The following is a 19244-nucleotide window of genomic DNA, read 5'->3' on the forward strand; positions in this document are numbered from 1 at the left end:
TCTGCAAATACCCTGTAGATGCAAAATTTGGGGCTATCACCTGTTAGCATCTTTAAAGATACCCTGCAGAGACAATGTGGGGAAATGTCTACCTGGTGGCCAGCACTACCAACGTGTTCGACAACCCTTCCCTCCCAGCGGGGCTGAAATACTAGCAGTGATTAAGCACCATCAGGAGAGTGTCACTGCAGATGGTAGCCCGATGTCCCCCCACCCCGCACCTCCAGCACCAGGTTTAATTTTACAACAAACCTGTGCACACCGGGAAACTGACGAAGCGACAAGGCGGCACTGATCATGCAGAGACTAAGCATTTACTAACTTGTTGCGAAGGAGCAAAGAAAAAAAACACAAGTTTATTAATGTCAGAATAGGGGGAAAAGAAATAACATCACAGACAACGGGAGGGCGGGCGGAGAAGGCATGGACAACGGGAGGGAGGATGACAGAGGTGGGCAGAGAGACAGCACAGACGACGGAAGGGATGGCGCGTGGGTGGGGAAGGCACGGACAACGGGAGGGAGAAGGAGGGGGTATTTTGAAGGCACAGAGTTGAAGCGCCATGAACGATGCGCAGCCTCACCGGAAGTCAGGCAAAGTAGCCTGTGACGGGGGCGGGGCCGCGTCCGGACGGGAAGAGGAGGCAGGCGGAGTGAAAGAGTCTCGCGGCACGGGGCTCCTGTGAGCGGTGGAGAGCCCCGAGGCCGCCAGAAGGAGGTTGCGCAAGTGTTGCACATGCCCGGTGCCTGCCGCGTGCGTCGAGAGAGCGAAGTCCCCCAAAATTGACCCGGTAAGTTGAAAAGGGCTGGGGGGGGGGGGTGTCTCGGTGCACTCATGTGTGTGTGCTTGTGTATGTATTCATGTGTGCGACGGCGGGGGGGAGGGGGGCTGGGTGCACTCGTGTGTGTGTGTGTGTGTCCGCGCGTGTGTGTATGTGTCTCTGTCTGTATGTGTGTGCGTGCATGGCCGCTCGTGTTTGTGTCTGTGTGTATGCGCATGCGTGTGTGGTGTTTTGAGCTTCCCAGGAGACAGCGGCTGGCCACAGCGCGCGTTCGTGTGCGTGTGGCCTGCACAGATCGCCTTCTTGAAGAGGAAATGCGCGCGGCCAGTATTGTCTCCTGGAAAGCAGACACGCCGACAAAAGGTCTATGGCGAGAACGCGCTTCCGCGCGCTTAGCCGAGACCGAAAAACGTGTACTTCTCTACTGTTTCTGGGATCTTCTTTTTCTGAATGGGCTGATACAGAATTTGGGATGGAATAAATAAAGGATTGAAAATGCTACTGGTTTCTTATGACTAGTGCCCCACCATCATCATTCATGCATGCTTATGCGATGTGTCTAGCATGCAGGCTGCGGAGATTCTGCCTGCTGCTGCTGACCACTGCCACTTTTTTTCCAGTTCTTGTAAGTCTGTATCCAAGCATTAGGTGAAATGAAATCCAGGAAACAAATCTTCTGTCCCCAGGGAGAAAGGACTTGTCTTCAACTGACACTAGAGGGCGTGTGACTGCAACTTCTCTGCAACAGGCCACTTCAGCAAATGTGGCTCTCCACTGATCCGATATGGCACTTTGTGAAATACCTCTGCTTTCAGTGATGTGAAGGCTTTCAGCAAAGTACCTTAGCAAAACATGGCTGTAGAACACAGCTTACATACCAATTCATTTACTTTTAATTTGATGATCATTTAAAGATACTCACTCTTGCAAAGACGTGTAAGACTCTTCTGTGTTGCCAGTTCCCAGATCTGAGTCACATGACAGTAGCTCTTCGGATTTGTCAGGGCTCTTGGAATCACAGTGGATCGAAGGACCATCGGAGCCAAAGCTGGAAGAGAGCTGGGATGACCCATTGGTGTCGAGGCTGAATGTCGAAGAGCCACATTTACCACTCCGTTCATTGTGACTGTGAGGTAATAACGCTGTGTGATGTATGTCTGTCTCATCTGATCCTGATGACTGAGACAGTGAGTCCCAAGATTTCTTTCTTAGTGTCTGCGAGGTGGAGGTCATTATAGGCTCCATTTGTAGCTCTGGCGAAGGGCACAAGCCAGCCAAGGACAATGGAGTAAGAGTCCACTCATTCAAAACTGCTGATTTGTAAGACAGTTCAAACGACAGAGAGGTCAAACCCTGCACATAGCTCAGGATAACTTCAATCTCTTCAGCGTCACGCAACAGGGCTACTGGTTGGTAAAACTCAGCTAGTTTGGACCGCTCGCGCAGTAGTAATATCAAGTAACACTCCATCAGGCACTCATTCAATGCCAGCCTCAGCCAGGCGCGGCAACGACCCACATCGGTGTTGATGAAGTTCAAATGTTCCAGTTCAGTAATTACATCTCTGTTTCGGATAAAGAGAAACACGGTTTTAGAAGACGGGTAAAGAACACAGTCTTAGTGAATATAGCACTGAATCATGTCTGCAAACAATGAGTACAATGTTGTAGCTCAGCATGGTACTGGCATCAAACTAGAATAAGACTTTCAGGGAACACAATATTGGATGCACACCAGGCTAAAAGACTTTATTGTTGAAAGTGCATGAAAAGTTTCATATGTAAAACACATGGTTTTAAATGGAGAAGGACAAAAAATAGACACAAATAATCTTGCATTTATTCTTGCATCAATATAGATTGAGAGCAGCAACACTTTCAAATGTTCCCATTTTGCTCATAAATATTCTACCCCGGGGGCCTGTAAGTAATTTGAACAGGTTTCCACTGTTCCTCCCTTGTTTTCATGACAGAGTAGCCTTGAGGTATACCAGTTTATGTATAATGCAAATTTACCGGCTATTGCTGGGGTTATTACATTATCCTAATTCATAGAACCTAGATGAGTGTCTAAACTGCCCCATTCGCTTAAATACATTGCATAAACAGTTAACGCAAGGAGCAATTCACCCTATATTCAGAGTAGATTGGAGGGATGTGGAAAGGACTGAGGTGCAGAGTGCATCTGCACTTCATGCCACTTATGCATTTGCATACAAATGACAACATATGTATTAGAAATAATTATTGGCTAACAGATACACGCGAGCCAAACAATCGCGGCTCCTACATGGCCCTCACACATGAATTGTTGCCCTTTCAAACCGTTTACATTTTCTCTTTCCACATAACCCAATAGGCATTTCTTGTGGAGCTGGGACACGTTTAGATTGCAAGAGCTGCTCCCACACTAACGAGGAACAGTCCATAGTAGCTATTACTAAACCAAAAAAGCAATTAAGTAGCATATGAAAATTCCAATAGGTCAGAGACTTTGATTTGTTGTCTGTATATTTTCAGCTTGAAGTGACAAAATGGAACTTGCTTTCACTGGAAAGCCCATACGAGATTCTTTATTTGGATATTGCCTGATAAAAGGCCTTGGGTGGAGTCGCTTTCATTGGAACTTTTACTGCACTTCGTAGTGTTACATGAAGAGCAGTGTTACTTGTCAAAGAGGAATCCGATAGATCAATAAAATATAGAACAAGCAAATGTGGCAGTTGCATGCTCTGTAGAGCATAACGCTCCGACGCTAGTCCTGAGCAGGCCCACCCATCTAAAATATTTGGGGCGTTAAAGTGATCAACTTTCTGTCTTAAGGGGAGAGCAGGGAAATAAATAGGAATGCCCAGAAGCAGTTTATAAGTAAATTGAAGAACAGGTTACTACTGGCAGACTGGCATTTATGGCATTCACTAACTAATATTTCTAAAGTGTAATGTATTTAATGATAGCTTTTCTTCAGACCCTTTGGAACCAATTATACGCTCTTGAAATGTGTTGGGCATCAGACCGGAGGAAACCGCAAAATGATGAATACACTATCAGCACTGTAAACTACAGAGATAAACTTATAAAATCCTTAATTGTATGGAGGATGGTTAATACATTTAGAGTTGGTAAGACCCCCACACCCTTGTTTCGGCCTGCCAAGAAACCAATTCAGTTAACTCACCAGCCTCATGGTTTTTTGTTTTTTAAATCATACTAAAAATACAGACATGCTTACATATAAAGGAGATTTCAGCCAGACCTCTCCATCCACTGGTCTACACAAGTGTCATTCACATTTTGGCTCTAAACACCATAAGGCAATGGGTTAGCATAATTAATTCAATGGCTGTCTTTGCCTGTAAATTATGGTATTTTAACTGATCACTTGTGCACAGCCGAGAAGGATTGCACTACAGCGTCCAGGCTGGTGTGCATGGGTTCCTGGGGCAACTCCTTTCATGCTATGAATTTGTGAGTTTCTTGGCACAGAACATTATAAAATAATGTGTGCCTATTAGACCTTACTCTGATGCTTAGAGAACATTAGATGCTATTGGCCTTTGCTGCATCTACTCTTTACTATTATTAATGTGATTGATTGACGGATATGCTGAGCTTATTTAATTTCTTTATTATACATTAATGTATTTACTATGAATTTGGTTTACGCTAATTCCCTTGACTAACACCTTTTGCTTCCTGTAATGATATTATTTGAACAAATCTACAAATATCGAGAAATGGAAAACCCTTGTTGTGCATTTTTCTAAATGGTCTTAAAGTTCAGGATTCTTCCTTTCCTGCCTATCGACCCTCCTTAATTAATTAGGGGTGGGTATAGACAGGGATCAGAGTCAGCTCGTTCAGGGTTTCTAAGGCAAGAGCTAGGTTAGGTGCGTTCTAAAGCAACAGCTGCTTTAGACCACACCCAACAGAAATTCACTTTCTGAAGCTCAACAAGTCAAATTTCCGTAAAAGATTTACATTGTTCTTCTTGCTGCGATTCATGTGTACACTGCTGACCGCAGGTTTGAGTCCTTGCAGGGCCAACTCCTACGTTCACCCTTTTAAAGGTTAAAAATAATCCTCCTGAGGCAACAGTGCATCATTCTAGTTTGTGCCACATTGGACTATGAGAGCAGCTAGACAATGATCTCAACAAAGGCTGCCTTACACACTAAGCTACCTTTCCAGCTCTCCGCAGAGGGTGCCTTAACCCATTGCGCTATTTTACCAGCTTGTACACTGAGACAGTACAAGAGTCCTTAAAATAGAGCAGTAGGCGAATGTTTCTGCTATTCAAATATTTAGGCAACATGATCATCACATGTTCAAATCACGCAGACACCTCAGGTTTACAACCTCTAAAGGTTAATACAATTAGTACCACTGAATGGGGGAGTAAAACAACTACATACAAAAGCTATTGTCTTCTGAATACCAACCCTATTCCACTTTAGTTTTATACACCACAATATAAGAAAACAACCAGAAAGCCAGGTTATGAGCTTTTGATCTGAACACGTTAACTGCATGTTTTAGGGGGGCGGGGGGCAGGAGGGCTATAGTTTTTAGTCATGCACATGATGTGGTAAAAGTGCGCCCCGTTGTTTTGACATTTCAACAGACCCATAACGTGGAGACCAAGTCTAAAGGGCACTCACCGGTGAGTGACGGATTTCAAGAGGGTCCAGAAGACGGGCTGAGGTAGGCTGGAGCGCCCGCTCAGCCTCTTGCCTCGCGCTGCCGCCTCCGCCTTGACATGCTTTGCTTTCAGCCCATGGATGAACACCGCTTCTAGTGCACTGCAAAGAGAGTTCGCATCCCCGTCATCGCTGGTGACCACGGCATCAGAGGTCACAAACCGAATCTGCAGGGCCTTCAAGCAGCTCGATAGTTTTTTCTTAATCCACTGCAAGAAAAATTGAGGGTCTTTTTACTTCCAAAATATAAGTATCACCTATGTCAGCTGTGCTTCGTTTACGACGGGATCCATTTGCAAAGAATTGAGACAGGCCGATTCTTCCAAAACCGCTTTTCAGTGCTGATCGGTTTTTGGCCATGGATGCTGAATTTCTAAAGCACACATCTGTACAGTAACAGGTACTCCACATAGAGAAGGTGGCTTATCTCCAGTAACACAGCTGTCCACCTTCCGAGCTTAAAAAGTCCCACAGGCAGGGCTGCAAAACAAGCATTTGCAATGCAATAGTTTTCGCATTTGCGAGTTTTGAGCTATTGGCACTGTAAAAGACGTTCATATGTTGGTTTTTAAAACAGATAAATAAAAGGCATTGCCATTTACAAAGCCAATAGCTTGAACTCTCGTGAATGCGAGACCTATTGCATTGCAAATGCTGGTCTTTAAAAGCACCCCATGCCGCGCTTTCTCTTTAATGGCGGCCATGCCCCATTCTTTAGACGCAGCTCATCTAAAGAAAGGTGCACGGTCGCCATTAAAGTGGAAGTGCGGTATGGGGCACCGTGACCAAAAAAAAAAAATGTATTTGTCTGTAAAGTTGGCTCTATCAGTAATAAAAATTAAAAAGTGGGTGCCGTGCTGAAACCGTAGCGCAGCGCCCGCAGGAAATGTGGGAACGGTTGCAGGAAAGCACTACGTGCCTACAATAGGGGGTAATCATTAAAGAAAATAGTGCTCACAGACTGCAGATAAAACAAACCGTGTAACCACACAAGTAAAAAGTCCAGTCCTCATGGGAGGATACAAATGCAGACAAGACGGTACTAAAGAGGGACTACTAAGCCTATTCATGAATCAAAAGCAACCATTTAGAAATGACAGTAACAGGAGCCAATTAAAAAGATGGGCAGAAAATGGGTGGAGCCATACTTTAATAAAGCATGCCTCTCAGAGCAGCGCATGCGCCGCTAAGGCTCAACCTAAAAATACATCAACGAGACTGGCTAACTCACCCAGTGCAACCCTACTCTTCACATACGTTTAGACACAGGCTTCCATAAGTTCTGGAAAGACTTTAGCACTCTCACTCCTCTCTGGGTCGGACGACCGCCAAGATAAATTGTAAAATTCCAGTAATCCCTGGAAGCATTCTCCCGGTATGCCGCTGTCCCACTGGCTGCCAACGTTTAGGCATACAAAACAGGCCATCGGACCTGCCTATATCAAGGGAAAATACAGTATAATATTTATCTTAAGGGTAAGATTTTCATACGGATCTACTGTGCACCAGGACTAGGCTCTAGTCAACAGAAGCAGAGCCAACGCAACCAGAAGACAACAGCTCACTGCCTAGCATCAGCACAATTAGAAATTCACTGCCACGGTCTGGCATCGTCTCAACCAATTACATGCTCACTGCTTCTTCCTAGCACATGCTCAACCAATTATATACTCACTGCCTCTGCCTAGCATAAGAGCAATCAATTACTAACTCAATGAATCAACCAGGCCTCTTATCGACCAATCACATTTACACTGCCTCTGCTTAGAATCTTCTCAACCAATTACATACCGACTGTGACTGCCTGGCGTCAGCACAATTAATGAGAAACTTGCTGGCTTTGCCTTGCATTTTCTCAACCAATTACATACTCACTGCAGGTGCTTTGCATCTTCTCAACCAATTACATACACGCTGCCTCTGCCTAGATCCCTCTCAACCAATTACATACTCACTGACTCTGCTTAGCATCAGCTCAACCAAGCAGAAACTCGCTGGCATCTTCTCAGCCAATTACATACACAATGCCTAAAATCCACTCGACCAATTACAAATGTACAGCTAGCACCTGACTTCCGCTCAACAAATTACAAATGCCTAGTCCAGGCATCCAGTCTGCAAAGTACAAACTTAGTGCCTGTAACACCCGCTCGATCAGCTACACACTCTACTTCCACTTCCCTTAAAATGTGAGTTTGGATCTTCACCCTGCGGTGCACACAGTGACAGAAATTAAAGAGTGTAAAGGCACATTATTTAAAAGAAGCATTTCTGTGTTGTTATAAGTCACTAATCATTTTTAAAACCCAAACTTGAAAATGCTAATGTTAGTCTTAGATGTCTTCAAGGTCGTAGAACTAGTAATTCATTATTATCCATTTTTAGGTCGAGGTAATATCCGGTCTGCCGAAGGCCGAACCGGAAGTACCGAGACTTAATGACTCTTAGTAGTACGATTTGTCCCGCCTCTGTTTTTGCCTCTCTCCCATTGGCTGGCTTCCTAAACGGAGGCCAGCCATTGGAAGAGAGAGCTGTCCCTCCGAATAGGCTCTGTCCTTTTCGGATTTGGAGGTGTGTTCGGTGTTCTTCTTTCCACTTTTAGGCCACGCCCATTCTGAGAACACCGAACACGCCCCCAAATCTGAAAAATTACCCTGGTTTCTCAGAGGCATTTCTGCCTTGCCTCGGAGAAACATGGTCGCTCGCCTCAGAGAAACGTGGTCATGTAAACTTGTGTAAAAGTTTTATTTGATGCATTTTGGGGAAGGATCCACGATTTTTTTAATGTATTATGGCGTAATAAAATAAATCATGTCGACTCGCAATGTGCGCCATTTTTAAAAACATCACGAACAGCCTGAGCGAGTGCTGCAAGGGTCCGGGAGCCGCCACCAAGCCCGCCGCAGCACGCACAATGAGCAGCCGGGAAACACATGGTCGGTGAGCTGGCTGGAGGTCCCCCTTTGCCGTCCTGGGTGAGAGGGTGCAGGGAGGCCGGCGAGGACATGTGTATATTCGGCGCTCACCCCGTGCGCTGCCCTGACTCCGCCGTGACTGACTACGGGCGCGTGTCTGCCCGCTACGGAGCCTTTCTATACATCCGGGGCTCTCTGCGGTGGAGCTGGACTGACGGGGCCGGTGGACTTCAAGAAGCTGTAGAGGGCAGGGCGGCAGTGTTGATGAAACGCTTGTTAGGACTTGTGCCCTGGAAGCGGTACAATTTGTGCTAAGGGGTGCCGTTTTGTAAGTAATGTTTACGTGCAAGGCAGACCGGGTGAAGCACTGGTGTCGACTCGTAATGTGCGCCATTTTTAAAAACATCACGAACAGCCTGAGCGAGTGCTGCAAGGGTCCGGGAGCCGCCACCAAGCCTGCCGCAGCACGCACAATGAGCAGCCGGGAAACACATGGTCGGTGAGCTGGCTGGAGGTCCCCCTTTGCCGTCCTGAGTGAGAGGGTACAGGGAGGCCGGCGAGGACATGTGTATATTTGGCGCTCATCCCACGCGCTGCCCTGCACCCGCCGTGACGGACTACGGGCGCGTGTCTGCCCGCTACGGAGCCTTTCTATACCTCCGGGGCTCTCTGCGGTGGAGCTGGACTGACGGGGCCGGTGGACTTCAAGAAGCTGTAGAGGGCAGGGCGGCAGTGTTGGTGAAACGCTTGGAGTGAAGACAGTCACCTAGTCAAGATTTTTAGGACTTGTGCCCTGGAAGCGGTACAATTTGTGCTAAGGGGTGCCGTTTTGTAAGTAATGTTTACGTGCAAGGCAGACCGGGTGAAGCACTGGTGTGAATCCAATGAGATAATCCCGTAAATATTGCACTTGCTGCAGAAAACTTTGAAAGGGTAACGCTTTGAACACTCCGTGTTTCATCCACAGAAAGCCAATACAATCTGTTCCATTGACTTTGGGTGATACTGAAAGTCAGAAAAGAGAGTTGCGTGCAATAGGTTCACTAAAATGCACACGCACAGCTCCCACCCGGAGACCTCCGCACCCAGACCGTTTGTTGATAAACTCTGTCTCAGCTGCTGATGATGTAATAAACGTTCACTGTGAGGCGAGAGCCAATCTGCAGATTGAGGTATTGTGAGTATAAATCCATTCTTTTAAGCGGGTTAGTGCAAGACACCGTGAGAGGTGGGTGTGCGATAGCCTGCGGGTGGAGGGGGGTGTGGTGGAGTGGGGGGCAGAGCTGCAAGTGTATCAAGACATTCACGCTCTCACATCTGAGGAAGAAGCCCAAATGTAAAACCGCACCCGCGATGTTGGCAAAAATCATGTACACTTTGCAGGCATAGACCCATTTCAGAGTTCACCCCGGGAAAGAGTGCTGCACGGAACGTGCGGTTTGCATACTTTTTCACACACTTAACCACTTCTTTCTGCAAGATGTCCTCGTTTTTTGTTGTTTTATATTGAAACTTTGCAACCAAAAATTTTACAAAGTTCCGTCGCATGATCTATGTCGTTCATGTGAGCTTTACGGATGAATGACTACTTTTTCAGAGTAGAACGTTGAGAAGAAGTGCGGGTCTTTTATTGTGAGTGACAGCTGGCTGTCTGCTCCGGAAGCTGCTGTCCACTCTAAGGCTTTGGCACACAGTGTCATAACATCACAGCTCAACTGCCATCACAGAACGGAAATGGCACATGGTACATACAGGCTTGCCTTGCTGTGTTGCAATCGTTATGTACAAGTTATTCATGTTATTGCTAATAATAAGTTGGCCATGCCAGGTTAAGAATGCCCCCTGTTTGATCTTGGGGCCCCACACCTTGACGAAGGGCCCATGGGGCCCTCTCCTTCCTCAAAGTAAGGGTCCCAATTAATAAGCGTTTAATAAGCTGGTCGGGGTGTACAAACTGGGGACCCCAACCTTGCATCCTGTGGTGACCCCATGGGTCGAAGTTAGTCCCATTACTGTTCAGTATATCTATAGAGCCCCTGGGGTCACATCTGATGAATTAGGAATGGGAGGCCATCCAGGGTATGCATCAGAGTAACTTCCGACACTGGCCGCCCGGTCTCACTGCACGGAAGCGGCTGAAACTAAATTAATTCCTAATTGAGTTTCATGCACTTGTATCTGAACCGGAGGTCAGCTTTAACACACAAACTCGATTCATGCTAAACTAATTGCTCGATTCTAGAACCGAAGGCTGAAATGAAGCAACCTCTTAAAAGTCATGTAAGTCAAGAAACTATCTTGAAAACCATCAGTAATCTTGGAAAAAGGCCTTGTTTTCTGAGAAAAGTACGTAAACAATACAGACGTCTGCAATCTGCAGGCCTAAATCTACAGAGCAACAACTCTTGTAACTTTCTACCTTGAGTTTGGCAGTCAGTGGTCGAAGTGGGGGAAAAAGTAGGGGAACTGTGGGCGGAGATCAGGGGGCGGGAATAACCTGAGGCTTGGGTCAGTGGGCGGAGCCAGATGTGTGGCCAGAAAGAGCAAATCATTCTAATTTTTAGTGTTTGTTTGGCATTTCACTGCCTAGTTGCAACTTATTATGTTATTTAATTCAACCAATGGATGCACATGTATTTAAGGTTTAATGAGTTATTGACATTAAAACACATTCACAAATTGGGATTAGTTTCCAATCACAGAATGTCCCAAATACGCTTAAAAGTGGAATAACAATCCATTTGTCTCTGAGCTATGGAGTTTCTGTCATCAGCACGTCTCCCTTTTTCCACAAGAGCAGTTCAAACATGAATGACAAACTATTATTCTACACGTTTATACAACGCAATATGCATATATAGGTATATATCTATAGTACAAATAAATGCTTTTGTACAGAGGGATATGCTGTATATTTCTGTTTGCTTATGGTGGTTATGTGAGGAAGAGTCAATGATGTGGTAACTCTACTCTGGCAGCATCTTACACCCCCCGAAGACCATAGCCCCTTTTCGACTGGAAGTGCAAACCAGTTGCGGAGGGTGTGCGAGTGGGAGGGGCGGGATCTGGCCAGCAGATCTGCTCCTGTCTGTGATGTGACAGGCGGAAGAGGGGTCAGGGGAGAGGGCGCTTGGATGACTTGTCCCAAGGTCGTTCAGTACTTTTTTTTTTAAGCACGGGGGGGATTGTGATTTGCCCAGGATCACAAGACATTGACCGTGCGTCGGGACTGAATCTGGTTCCCAGTTCCAATGTCAGCAGTACTGGCGTTTAAGATACACATGTCCCAAATTTCAAATGTACTTTGTTACTGTACCCAAGAAAGCTAGTTCTTCCTGCCAAGTGACTCCATGTCTTGAATGACGCCATGCTATGAATAACATCGGTCAGTCCCGGCTTTTAAATCAGCAGCATTTCTCAAGCTGAAATTTTCGAAATCTCGCATTGAGCTCCAAAGCTAAACTGCAGGTGTCCTAATGCAAAGTGCTGAGGGTGTAAAGGTTAAGGATGCCAGTCTGTGTTTAGGACCCCAATGTCATATCTTTTTTCCTTGATCATGGGGCTGTGATAGTTTATTAGATCGAGGACTGTTGGCTGCGCTTGCGCAGTTCGGTCCGAAGATTTAATATTTTTTAGTTAGGGTGCTTGAACCCGCTCCTCTTCTCCTGCCCCCTGGCTGTGCTTGCTCTCCTGCCCCCTGGCTGTGCTTGCTCTCCTGCCCCCTGGCTGTGCTTGCTCTCCTGCCCCCTGGCTGTGCTTTCTCTCCTGCCCCCTGGCTGTGCTTGCTCCCCTGCCCCCTGGCTGAGCTTGCTCCCCTGCCCCCTGGCTGAGCTTGCTCCCCTGCCCCCTGGCTGTGCTTGCTCCCCTTGCCCCCTCGCTGTGCTTGCTCCCCTGCCCCCTCGCTGTGCTTGCTCCCCTGCCCCCTCGCTGTGCTTGCTCCCTTGCCCCACGGTTGTGCTTGCTCTCCTGCCCCCTGGCTGTGCTTGCTCTCCTGCCCCCTGCCCCCTCGTTCGTTGTGCTTGCTCTCCTGCCCCTGCCCACTCGTTGCTTGTGCTTGCTCTCCTTCCCCTGCCCCTCGTTGCTTGGGCTTGCTCTCCTGCCACTGCCCCCTTGCTCTTCCTGCTCCCCTACCCCTTTGCTGGGCTTGCTACCCTGCCCCCTCGTTCGTTGTACTTGCTCTCCTGCCCCTGCCCCCTGTGTGTGGGTGCTAATGCAATAGGTCTCGGATATGCAAACGATTAAGCTATTGGCAACGTAAATGACAATGCCATTTATTTATGATTAAAAAAAAAAAGTCATGAGCAATGCCAATAGCTCTACCTTTAATAATGCTGAGACCATTGCATTGTAAATGCTTGTTCCTCCATTGATCTACAGCCAACATATTCCATACATTGAATACAGTAAAACAGAGTTGGATGGCCATTATTACATCATATAATTTGAAGGCTGAGTGCACAGACATTACCTTACCTGTTTAACTTGTCTAGGGTCCAACACATTTTCAGCCGTTTGGGTCGACAGCATGTCTCTCTTCCACTTCGCAGTTTAATCACAACACCTAAAAGATGAAACACTATGCTTAGCCACGGTTCCTAAACTTGCAACATTAATGGTTCGAGCATATTGTTGTAACAGACTCCACACGCTGTATACATTTTCTGTAAGAGTATTTAAATAATGAAGAAACAACTCTCGACGTGGTGCTCTCTACGCCAGGTAATACGCAACTGCAGGTGAAAAGAATGCCACACCGACAACATCACAAATAGCATTGGAACCCTTGAGAGAATAATTAGACAAATGTCCCTCCAGCCCCACAAATACATTACAACACATCCCCTTCCGTTAACACATACAGAAGCAATGTTGTTGCTCATTTCCAGTACCAAAAGAATGGTAAGTAATGCTCAATGTGGCAAGCAGTGCACTACACAACATAACTAGAAAATACATTCTTTGACAACAGGAAAGTGTAGCCTGCTAAGAACAGAAAAACTGCGCACAGTATAAACAGTTGTGAAGACATTGTTGAGAAGAAAACAGAAGGACACTGGTCGCGCAAGTCTCTGAATGTATTCCAGCCTGTAAGCAGGTGGCATTCTTGACTTAGGATTTCTACTAGCCCCACTCCAACACCTACCATCAGCGCCAGCCTCGCTACGCACATGGACACCCTCATCACCATTCTCAGAAAAACAACCATGCTCCAAACCATTACCATCTGTCTGTATTACCTCTTTATCCTTCATGAGCATAAATCCATTGCATCCTTCACCGTCAACACTATCCTCATCACACTCTTGACCACAATACATGGCCAATCTTCTCAGGTTCCAATGTTCACGATTAGTCAGAACAACATGCCACCTGTGAACCTCCTTAACCTTAAAAGGGCCTCAAAAACTATTAAACGTCTTTTTGTCTCTTTCACAATTAATTTTTACCCGATCACCAGAAACAATCCTCTGGTTTCCAAATCTATCCCGAAGGACACTGATTGATCCTGAACCACCAGAGACCATTGTAAGACCTGCACGGCTATCTTGACAGACACCACTAGATCCATCGCGCCCTTCTCCTCAATCAAATCTTGCATTCATGAAGGGCAAAGTTTGAAGCCAGTTATCCTCTCTCTCATTGTGCAAAAGGGAACCTCACCAGTTGCAGAATTTTCCATGGTACAATAAGACCAATTCGGAAATCCTGCTCTCCACATCCAATCGATTTGCCTCTGCCATCTGCAGAGCCCCTTTTATCATGCGGTTCACTCACTCTACAATTCCATTCACATGGGGATTAATACAGCGGTACGTGAATGTCTCACACCAAACAACACCAAAAAGTCTTTCATCTCACTAGAGGTCAGTTGATTCCCATTGTTATGGATGAGTACGACCGGAAACGCTCCTCTCTAAACCTTCACATAATGCTTCTTTGGTTGTACGTGTAGTAATCTCATGTAAGAATTTAACCACCAGCCACCTGGAATGGTCGTCAACCATGACCATAGCAAATCTTTTGATACGTCAAATACTAGACACAGGGCTAATGAAGTTCAAGCACACACTGTACAATGCACTACCAGGATCCATGAAACTGCCACCCTCAGAATGGGCACCCAGCTTTAATCTCGTCTCACTCTCTTTGAATTCGGTGCAGCTTTCCTCTCAATCCACAATGTCACTAACAATAGCGGCCACCAAACCTCCTTACTAACACGTTTCTTGGTGACAGTCTGCCCAAAAATGGCCTTAATGAGCTGAGTCAAACAATCTTTTTCGCACATCAGAAGGGGGAACCATCCTGTCTACTCTCGTCATCACCACCCTCCCATCCCCTTCCAACACGAGAAGTTCATCAAGAACATGGCCGGAAGGTCGCAAGGCCAAAGAGACTACTTTCACTCCTTTCACCATTCCTTTTCATAAGCATTACTTCTGCTAGTACAGCATTATGTTTCATTATATCAGTCCACTGAAGTTCACTCACAAAGCCACTACACCAACTGACTGCATCTTCCAAACTGGCGACAGCCACCTCTCTCTCTCTACAAACGACCGGCTTCACATCCACCAACTTCAAGTCTAATGACAAACGTGAAAGGCAATCCCCCAGGACATTTTTCCAAACAGGGATATGCTCAATGCCGTAATCATATTCTTGAAGGCTTGAGGCTAGCCTTGCCAACCTAGTTGACCCTTTTCCCATACTTCTTGGAAGTAAAACTTTCAACAGCAGTTTGAGATCAGACCAGCCCAAACAAAGGTACAGAAATATTCTATGTCCCATCCTATTGCAAGAACCTCCTTTTCAATAACAGCATAATGTTGCACGGTATCTGTCAAGTTGTGCAATGCGAATGCAACAGTTTTCTCTGTGGCACCATGCTTTTGAGAAAACACTGCATACATAATGGTTGTGCTTGCATCCCAAGTGACTGTTGTTTTGTTCCCTGTATCAAAAGGTACCAAAATCTGGGCATTGCACACCCCATTAGGTCTCACGCCTAGCGATGCACTGCGCAGCAGTGCAAGCGCAGTGAGAGTCTTTTTGTCCGGGGTTCTGAAATGGACCCTAGAATTGTACACGCTCATGCGTGTGTTTTTAGTTTGGTCTTCTGTGATTGGGCTTTGAGTGCGTGCTTTTTTTTTTTTAAACAGACCAACCAATAGGCCAAAGGCGGGCGCATTGCTCCGCCCGCACCAAAGCCCATGTGGTTTTAATTATTGTGCCCAGACACAGGCACGTAAATTGTTCGCTGTGGCGCGCGCGCACCACTCACAGGCGTGTTTTTTTCCGCGATCGCTTTCAGTGGCGCTTGTTTTTAGATGGTGACGCTGTCTTGTTTCATATAATCAACAACACTGAGCTGCAATTCATAGATTTCGTATGACTATGAATTCTAGGCATTGCAGCCCTTGCGTGCATCTTATATTTGACAAAGCCTGCCAAGTGTCACACATCGGATGACACATTAACACAAACGTATTTTATTTCAGCATTCCCACAGACTAATGTTTTAGTTTGAATGCTTTTCATGGTGTTGTAGCTGGCTCGGTCTCGAAGTAAATACAAGTAATCCTTTCATTGGGAGCAGAATACCAATCATAATAATCAATAACCACTGGATTTACTGCTAACCTTATGTACCTAGGGTTCCAGAGTACCACCAACGCCTCATCGGGGATACTAAGCACTATATAAATATAATTGCAATCAATACTCTTTCAAGATGGAAGCACAAAGAGCCCATGTGGTCCGTCTTCTGTGATCATGCTCTTATGTCTTCTCTGTCTATGCTGCGCAGGGTAGGAGGTGATGCTAGGGACGTCTGTTTCCTGCCAGCATCCTAAGCTCAGAGAGTGGTCGTCATGCCTTCTCTGTATACCATGCCTGTTGCCGGGGACTGGCTCGGCGCACCGCTGAGCTTGGTGCAAGGGTTCTTTGGTGAGTGTGGGAGGATAGCAGGATTCTTTGGGAGGGATGTACAGAACCTTGGCCAGGGGACACTGCCGGTCTGAAAAGATACACTTTGCACGAGGAACAGTTACTAGGAACTTTAGCTGACCACAAGAGCGCAGAAGGGTTGTATGAATGAGATGGGAAACTTTGAGAGAGTTCAGCGCCAGTTCCCGTGGGGAAGAAATGGGCTGGTGTACGGGTAGGAAGCGGACAAAAGTTTGAGCAGGGTTTGTGCAAGTTTCAAGTGCTTGTGTAACAGGCGTGTTGCATAGTCTTGTGTACAGGACAACAATGGCAGAGATAGATAGGATCTTTGGGGGCGACTGGACGGGGGCCTGATTATGGTAATATCTGGATTTGTGTTACATAGGAGGGTGCGGTAGGTTGAGGATGAACACATGGTAATAACACAGACGTACAATTTCTACGTGAGCCAAGTACAGATGAGAGCGATAGAGGAAGAGGTTTCAAGTGATGGCACTTTAGCAGCTACTGGTGTATATCATGTTTTTTCATGATTCTTTCTGATGCTGGCTGTAGTTCACTAAGAGGGAGCGAAGATGTATCCCTGCTTACGATTCTTTTCATAATCTTGTGTACCTTTTTTGTGGCATCACTATAATCACCTGTTAATTTTCAACTAAAGTGGTAAACGATTGCTTTTCTAATGACCCATACATGCTTCATTTTCTGTGTACTTAAACTGTCGGTGTATTCTTCTCTCGAATATGCGCTGATAATTTCCGATTTTCTGTAGCTTATGGTACAATGTAAAACCTCTAGATTCTTTTGAAAATGTCCCGATCGATACATCATTATAAACTGTGTCCCTGGTTTTCCTCACGGGTTCTATTCTGTGCAGGTTTACAAACTATTTTATCTCTTTCTGTTAGAGTGAGACATGCAAGTGTTGGCCTCATGCCTACCTCCTATCTAGGCTAACATTTTTTTTGTTTATTTTATCGTTGCTGCCATGTTAAGATGGACGCTTACAGTGTAGGCTAAAATATCAACATATGAATTGAAATAATGAATTAACTTATAAACATATAATCATGTGATAAAAATCAGCGATCAGGTGGTATACAATACGCTGAATTTGGCTATAGTTTGCGGAGACTTCAATGTGGTACTATCAGGACAGAGTCATGCCAGTTTGCCGCAAATCAGCCCCAGCTGGGGATTGCTTCGAGAGTGGCGCAGAGAAGTGACCTGCTCAGCATTGCTTATCATTCCCGGGCAAGGGCTGGGATAGAGAACAGCTATTTCTCACTAAGAAAGACATGCTGTGCGATCCATCTTAAAAAATTGACTTATAGACTTGCAATGTTTCGCATCTGCTAAATTTTAGCATACCATTTAGAAGTACCAATAGGGTGTTAGGATGCTAGAAATGTTCTAACCATGTTAGAACTATTCACATATTATATTCACTGGCTGTTTCATGCATTGCTGCACTTATTTTCTCACTGTGTGGCCACCACTCATATTTTATGCACTCAACTTGAGTTTAAAAAAATAAACATTTACCCAGTGTTGTTAGTGCTGATTTGAGCATGCTTTTATCAATGAAAGATGGTTTGAAGGTACACTGTATCCCTGAACTCCTCTAGTGGGACTAAGTATGACCAGAAATCACTACCCGCACAGTTTTGCTTAGTAGGTTGCTTATGGTTCAAAGTCCAACTGTATTTCTAATTCTTGTAGGTGCGTTGTACTAAGTCCTTGCACCAGGGGTTTAGAAATCTGTCCAGGCGACTCTGGGGAGCACACCAAATCTTGGCAGGAGTCTATGTTACCAGTTCCCCACCTGCCAAACCTCTTTCTCCACACCCTGATTCGTTTATGGCCTTTTCAGTATTTTATTTGGGAGGTTTATGTTTTTGTTTTATGGTTGCTACCCATGTTTGATTCTTCCCTGCTCTCAGTATACTCATCTCAAGTTGTTTAGATACAGTTGTTTAGATACAGAGGTGTCCCAGTATTGATGCATGTGATTCAATGCCATGACGGATTTTAGTATTCATCAGCGATTAGTTTACGTGCATTGAATTTCAATGCAAATAGCTTTTTATTGCTAATTAGCACCAGAGTAGTACACAATCTGTCAGAAGTATGGCATTGCAGTATCTTTTGATGGTATGACTTGGCATACCTTTCCACCACAGATTCAAGTGTTAAGTTTCTCAATTTTCAAGTAAGTTATTTATGTGTTAAGAAAACGTGCACAGTACAAAGTGTCTGTTTATGCACCACTTGCAGGTTTTCAAAACACATACATGTTATGTTATGTTACGGGGTTCTTATGTAGCGCGTGAATCACCCGGGGGCATCTCGGCGCTTACCTAGAAGATAACAATAAGGCGGTCAGGATGGGAAGGTCACGTAGAGGAGAACGGATTAAAACAAAAAGGCCTTTAGTTGTTTCCTGAAGATCAGATAAGAGGTGGATATACGCAAGGCCTCTGGTAGCGAGTTCCAATACTTGGGAGCTACATAAGAGAAAGCTCTGCCTCCCGTACGTGTAAGACGAATGCGGGGGGTCTTCAGAAGAGCTAAGGAATTAGACCTTAAATTGCAGCCAGAGACCTGCTTACAAAGCTTCTTTTGCAGATAGGCGGGACCTGTTCCTTTCATCGCTCTAAAAGTAAGGCAGTAGATCTTGAAGAAAGAACTTTTTTTCACTGGCAGCCAGCGAAGCTTTCTGAGGAGAGGCAGAGAGGGGGACCTAGGAGGGCGGTTTAATACAATCCTCGCTGCAGTGTTTTGAATCACTTGCAGCTTAGCTAGTAGCTTCTCTCCTACTTCTGCCAGTAGTGCGTTCCCGTAGTCGAGGCGACTCATAACCATTGCCTGGACCACCGTTCTGCGATGTTCTAGCGGC

At 45.7% G+C, this 19244-nt stretch overlaps 1 protein-coding gene across 1 annotated transcript in view; it reads right to left on the bottom strand.

Moving 5' to 3' along the window:
* The window catches only part of PLEKHM1 (pleckstrin homology and RUN domain containing M1), a 264142-nt gene that overhangs the window by 155888 nt on the left and 89010 nt on the right, over window positions 1–19244 (bottom strand). Inside the window, exons 2-4 of the mRNA XM_086949810.1 lie at window positions 12869–12956; window positions 5442–5689; window positions 1704–2345 (exon numbers count right to left, since the gene is read on the bottom strand). Coding sequence (XP_086805936.1) covers window positions 1704–2345; window positions 5442–5689; window positions 12869–12922 — 944 coding nt within the window. The 5' untranslated portion in view covers window positions 12923–12956. The remainder of the gene's footprint in view (window positions 1–1703; window positions 2346–5441; window positions 5690–12868; window positions 12957–19244) is intronic.

The sequence above is a fragment of the Lissotriton vulgaris genome, unplaced genomic scaffold (genome assembly GCF_964263255.1).
Source record: "Lissotriton vulgaris unplaced genomic scaffold, aLisVul1.2 SCAFFOLD_499, whole genome shotgun sequence".
Classification (NCBI taxonomy): Eukaryota; Metazoa; Chordata; class Amphibia; order Caudata; family Salamandridae; genus Lissotriton; species Lissotriton vulgaris.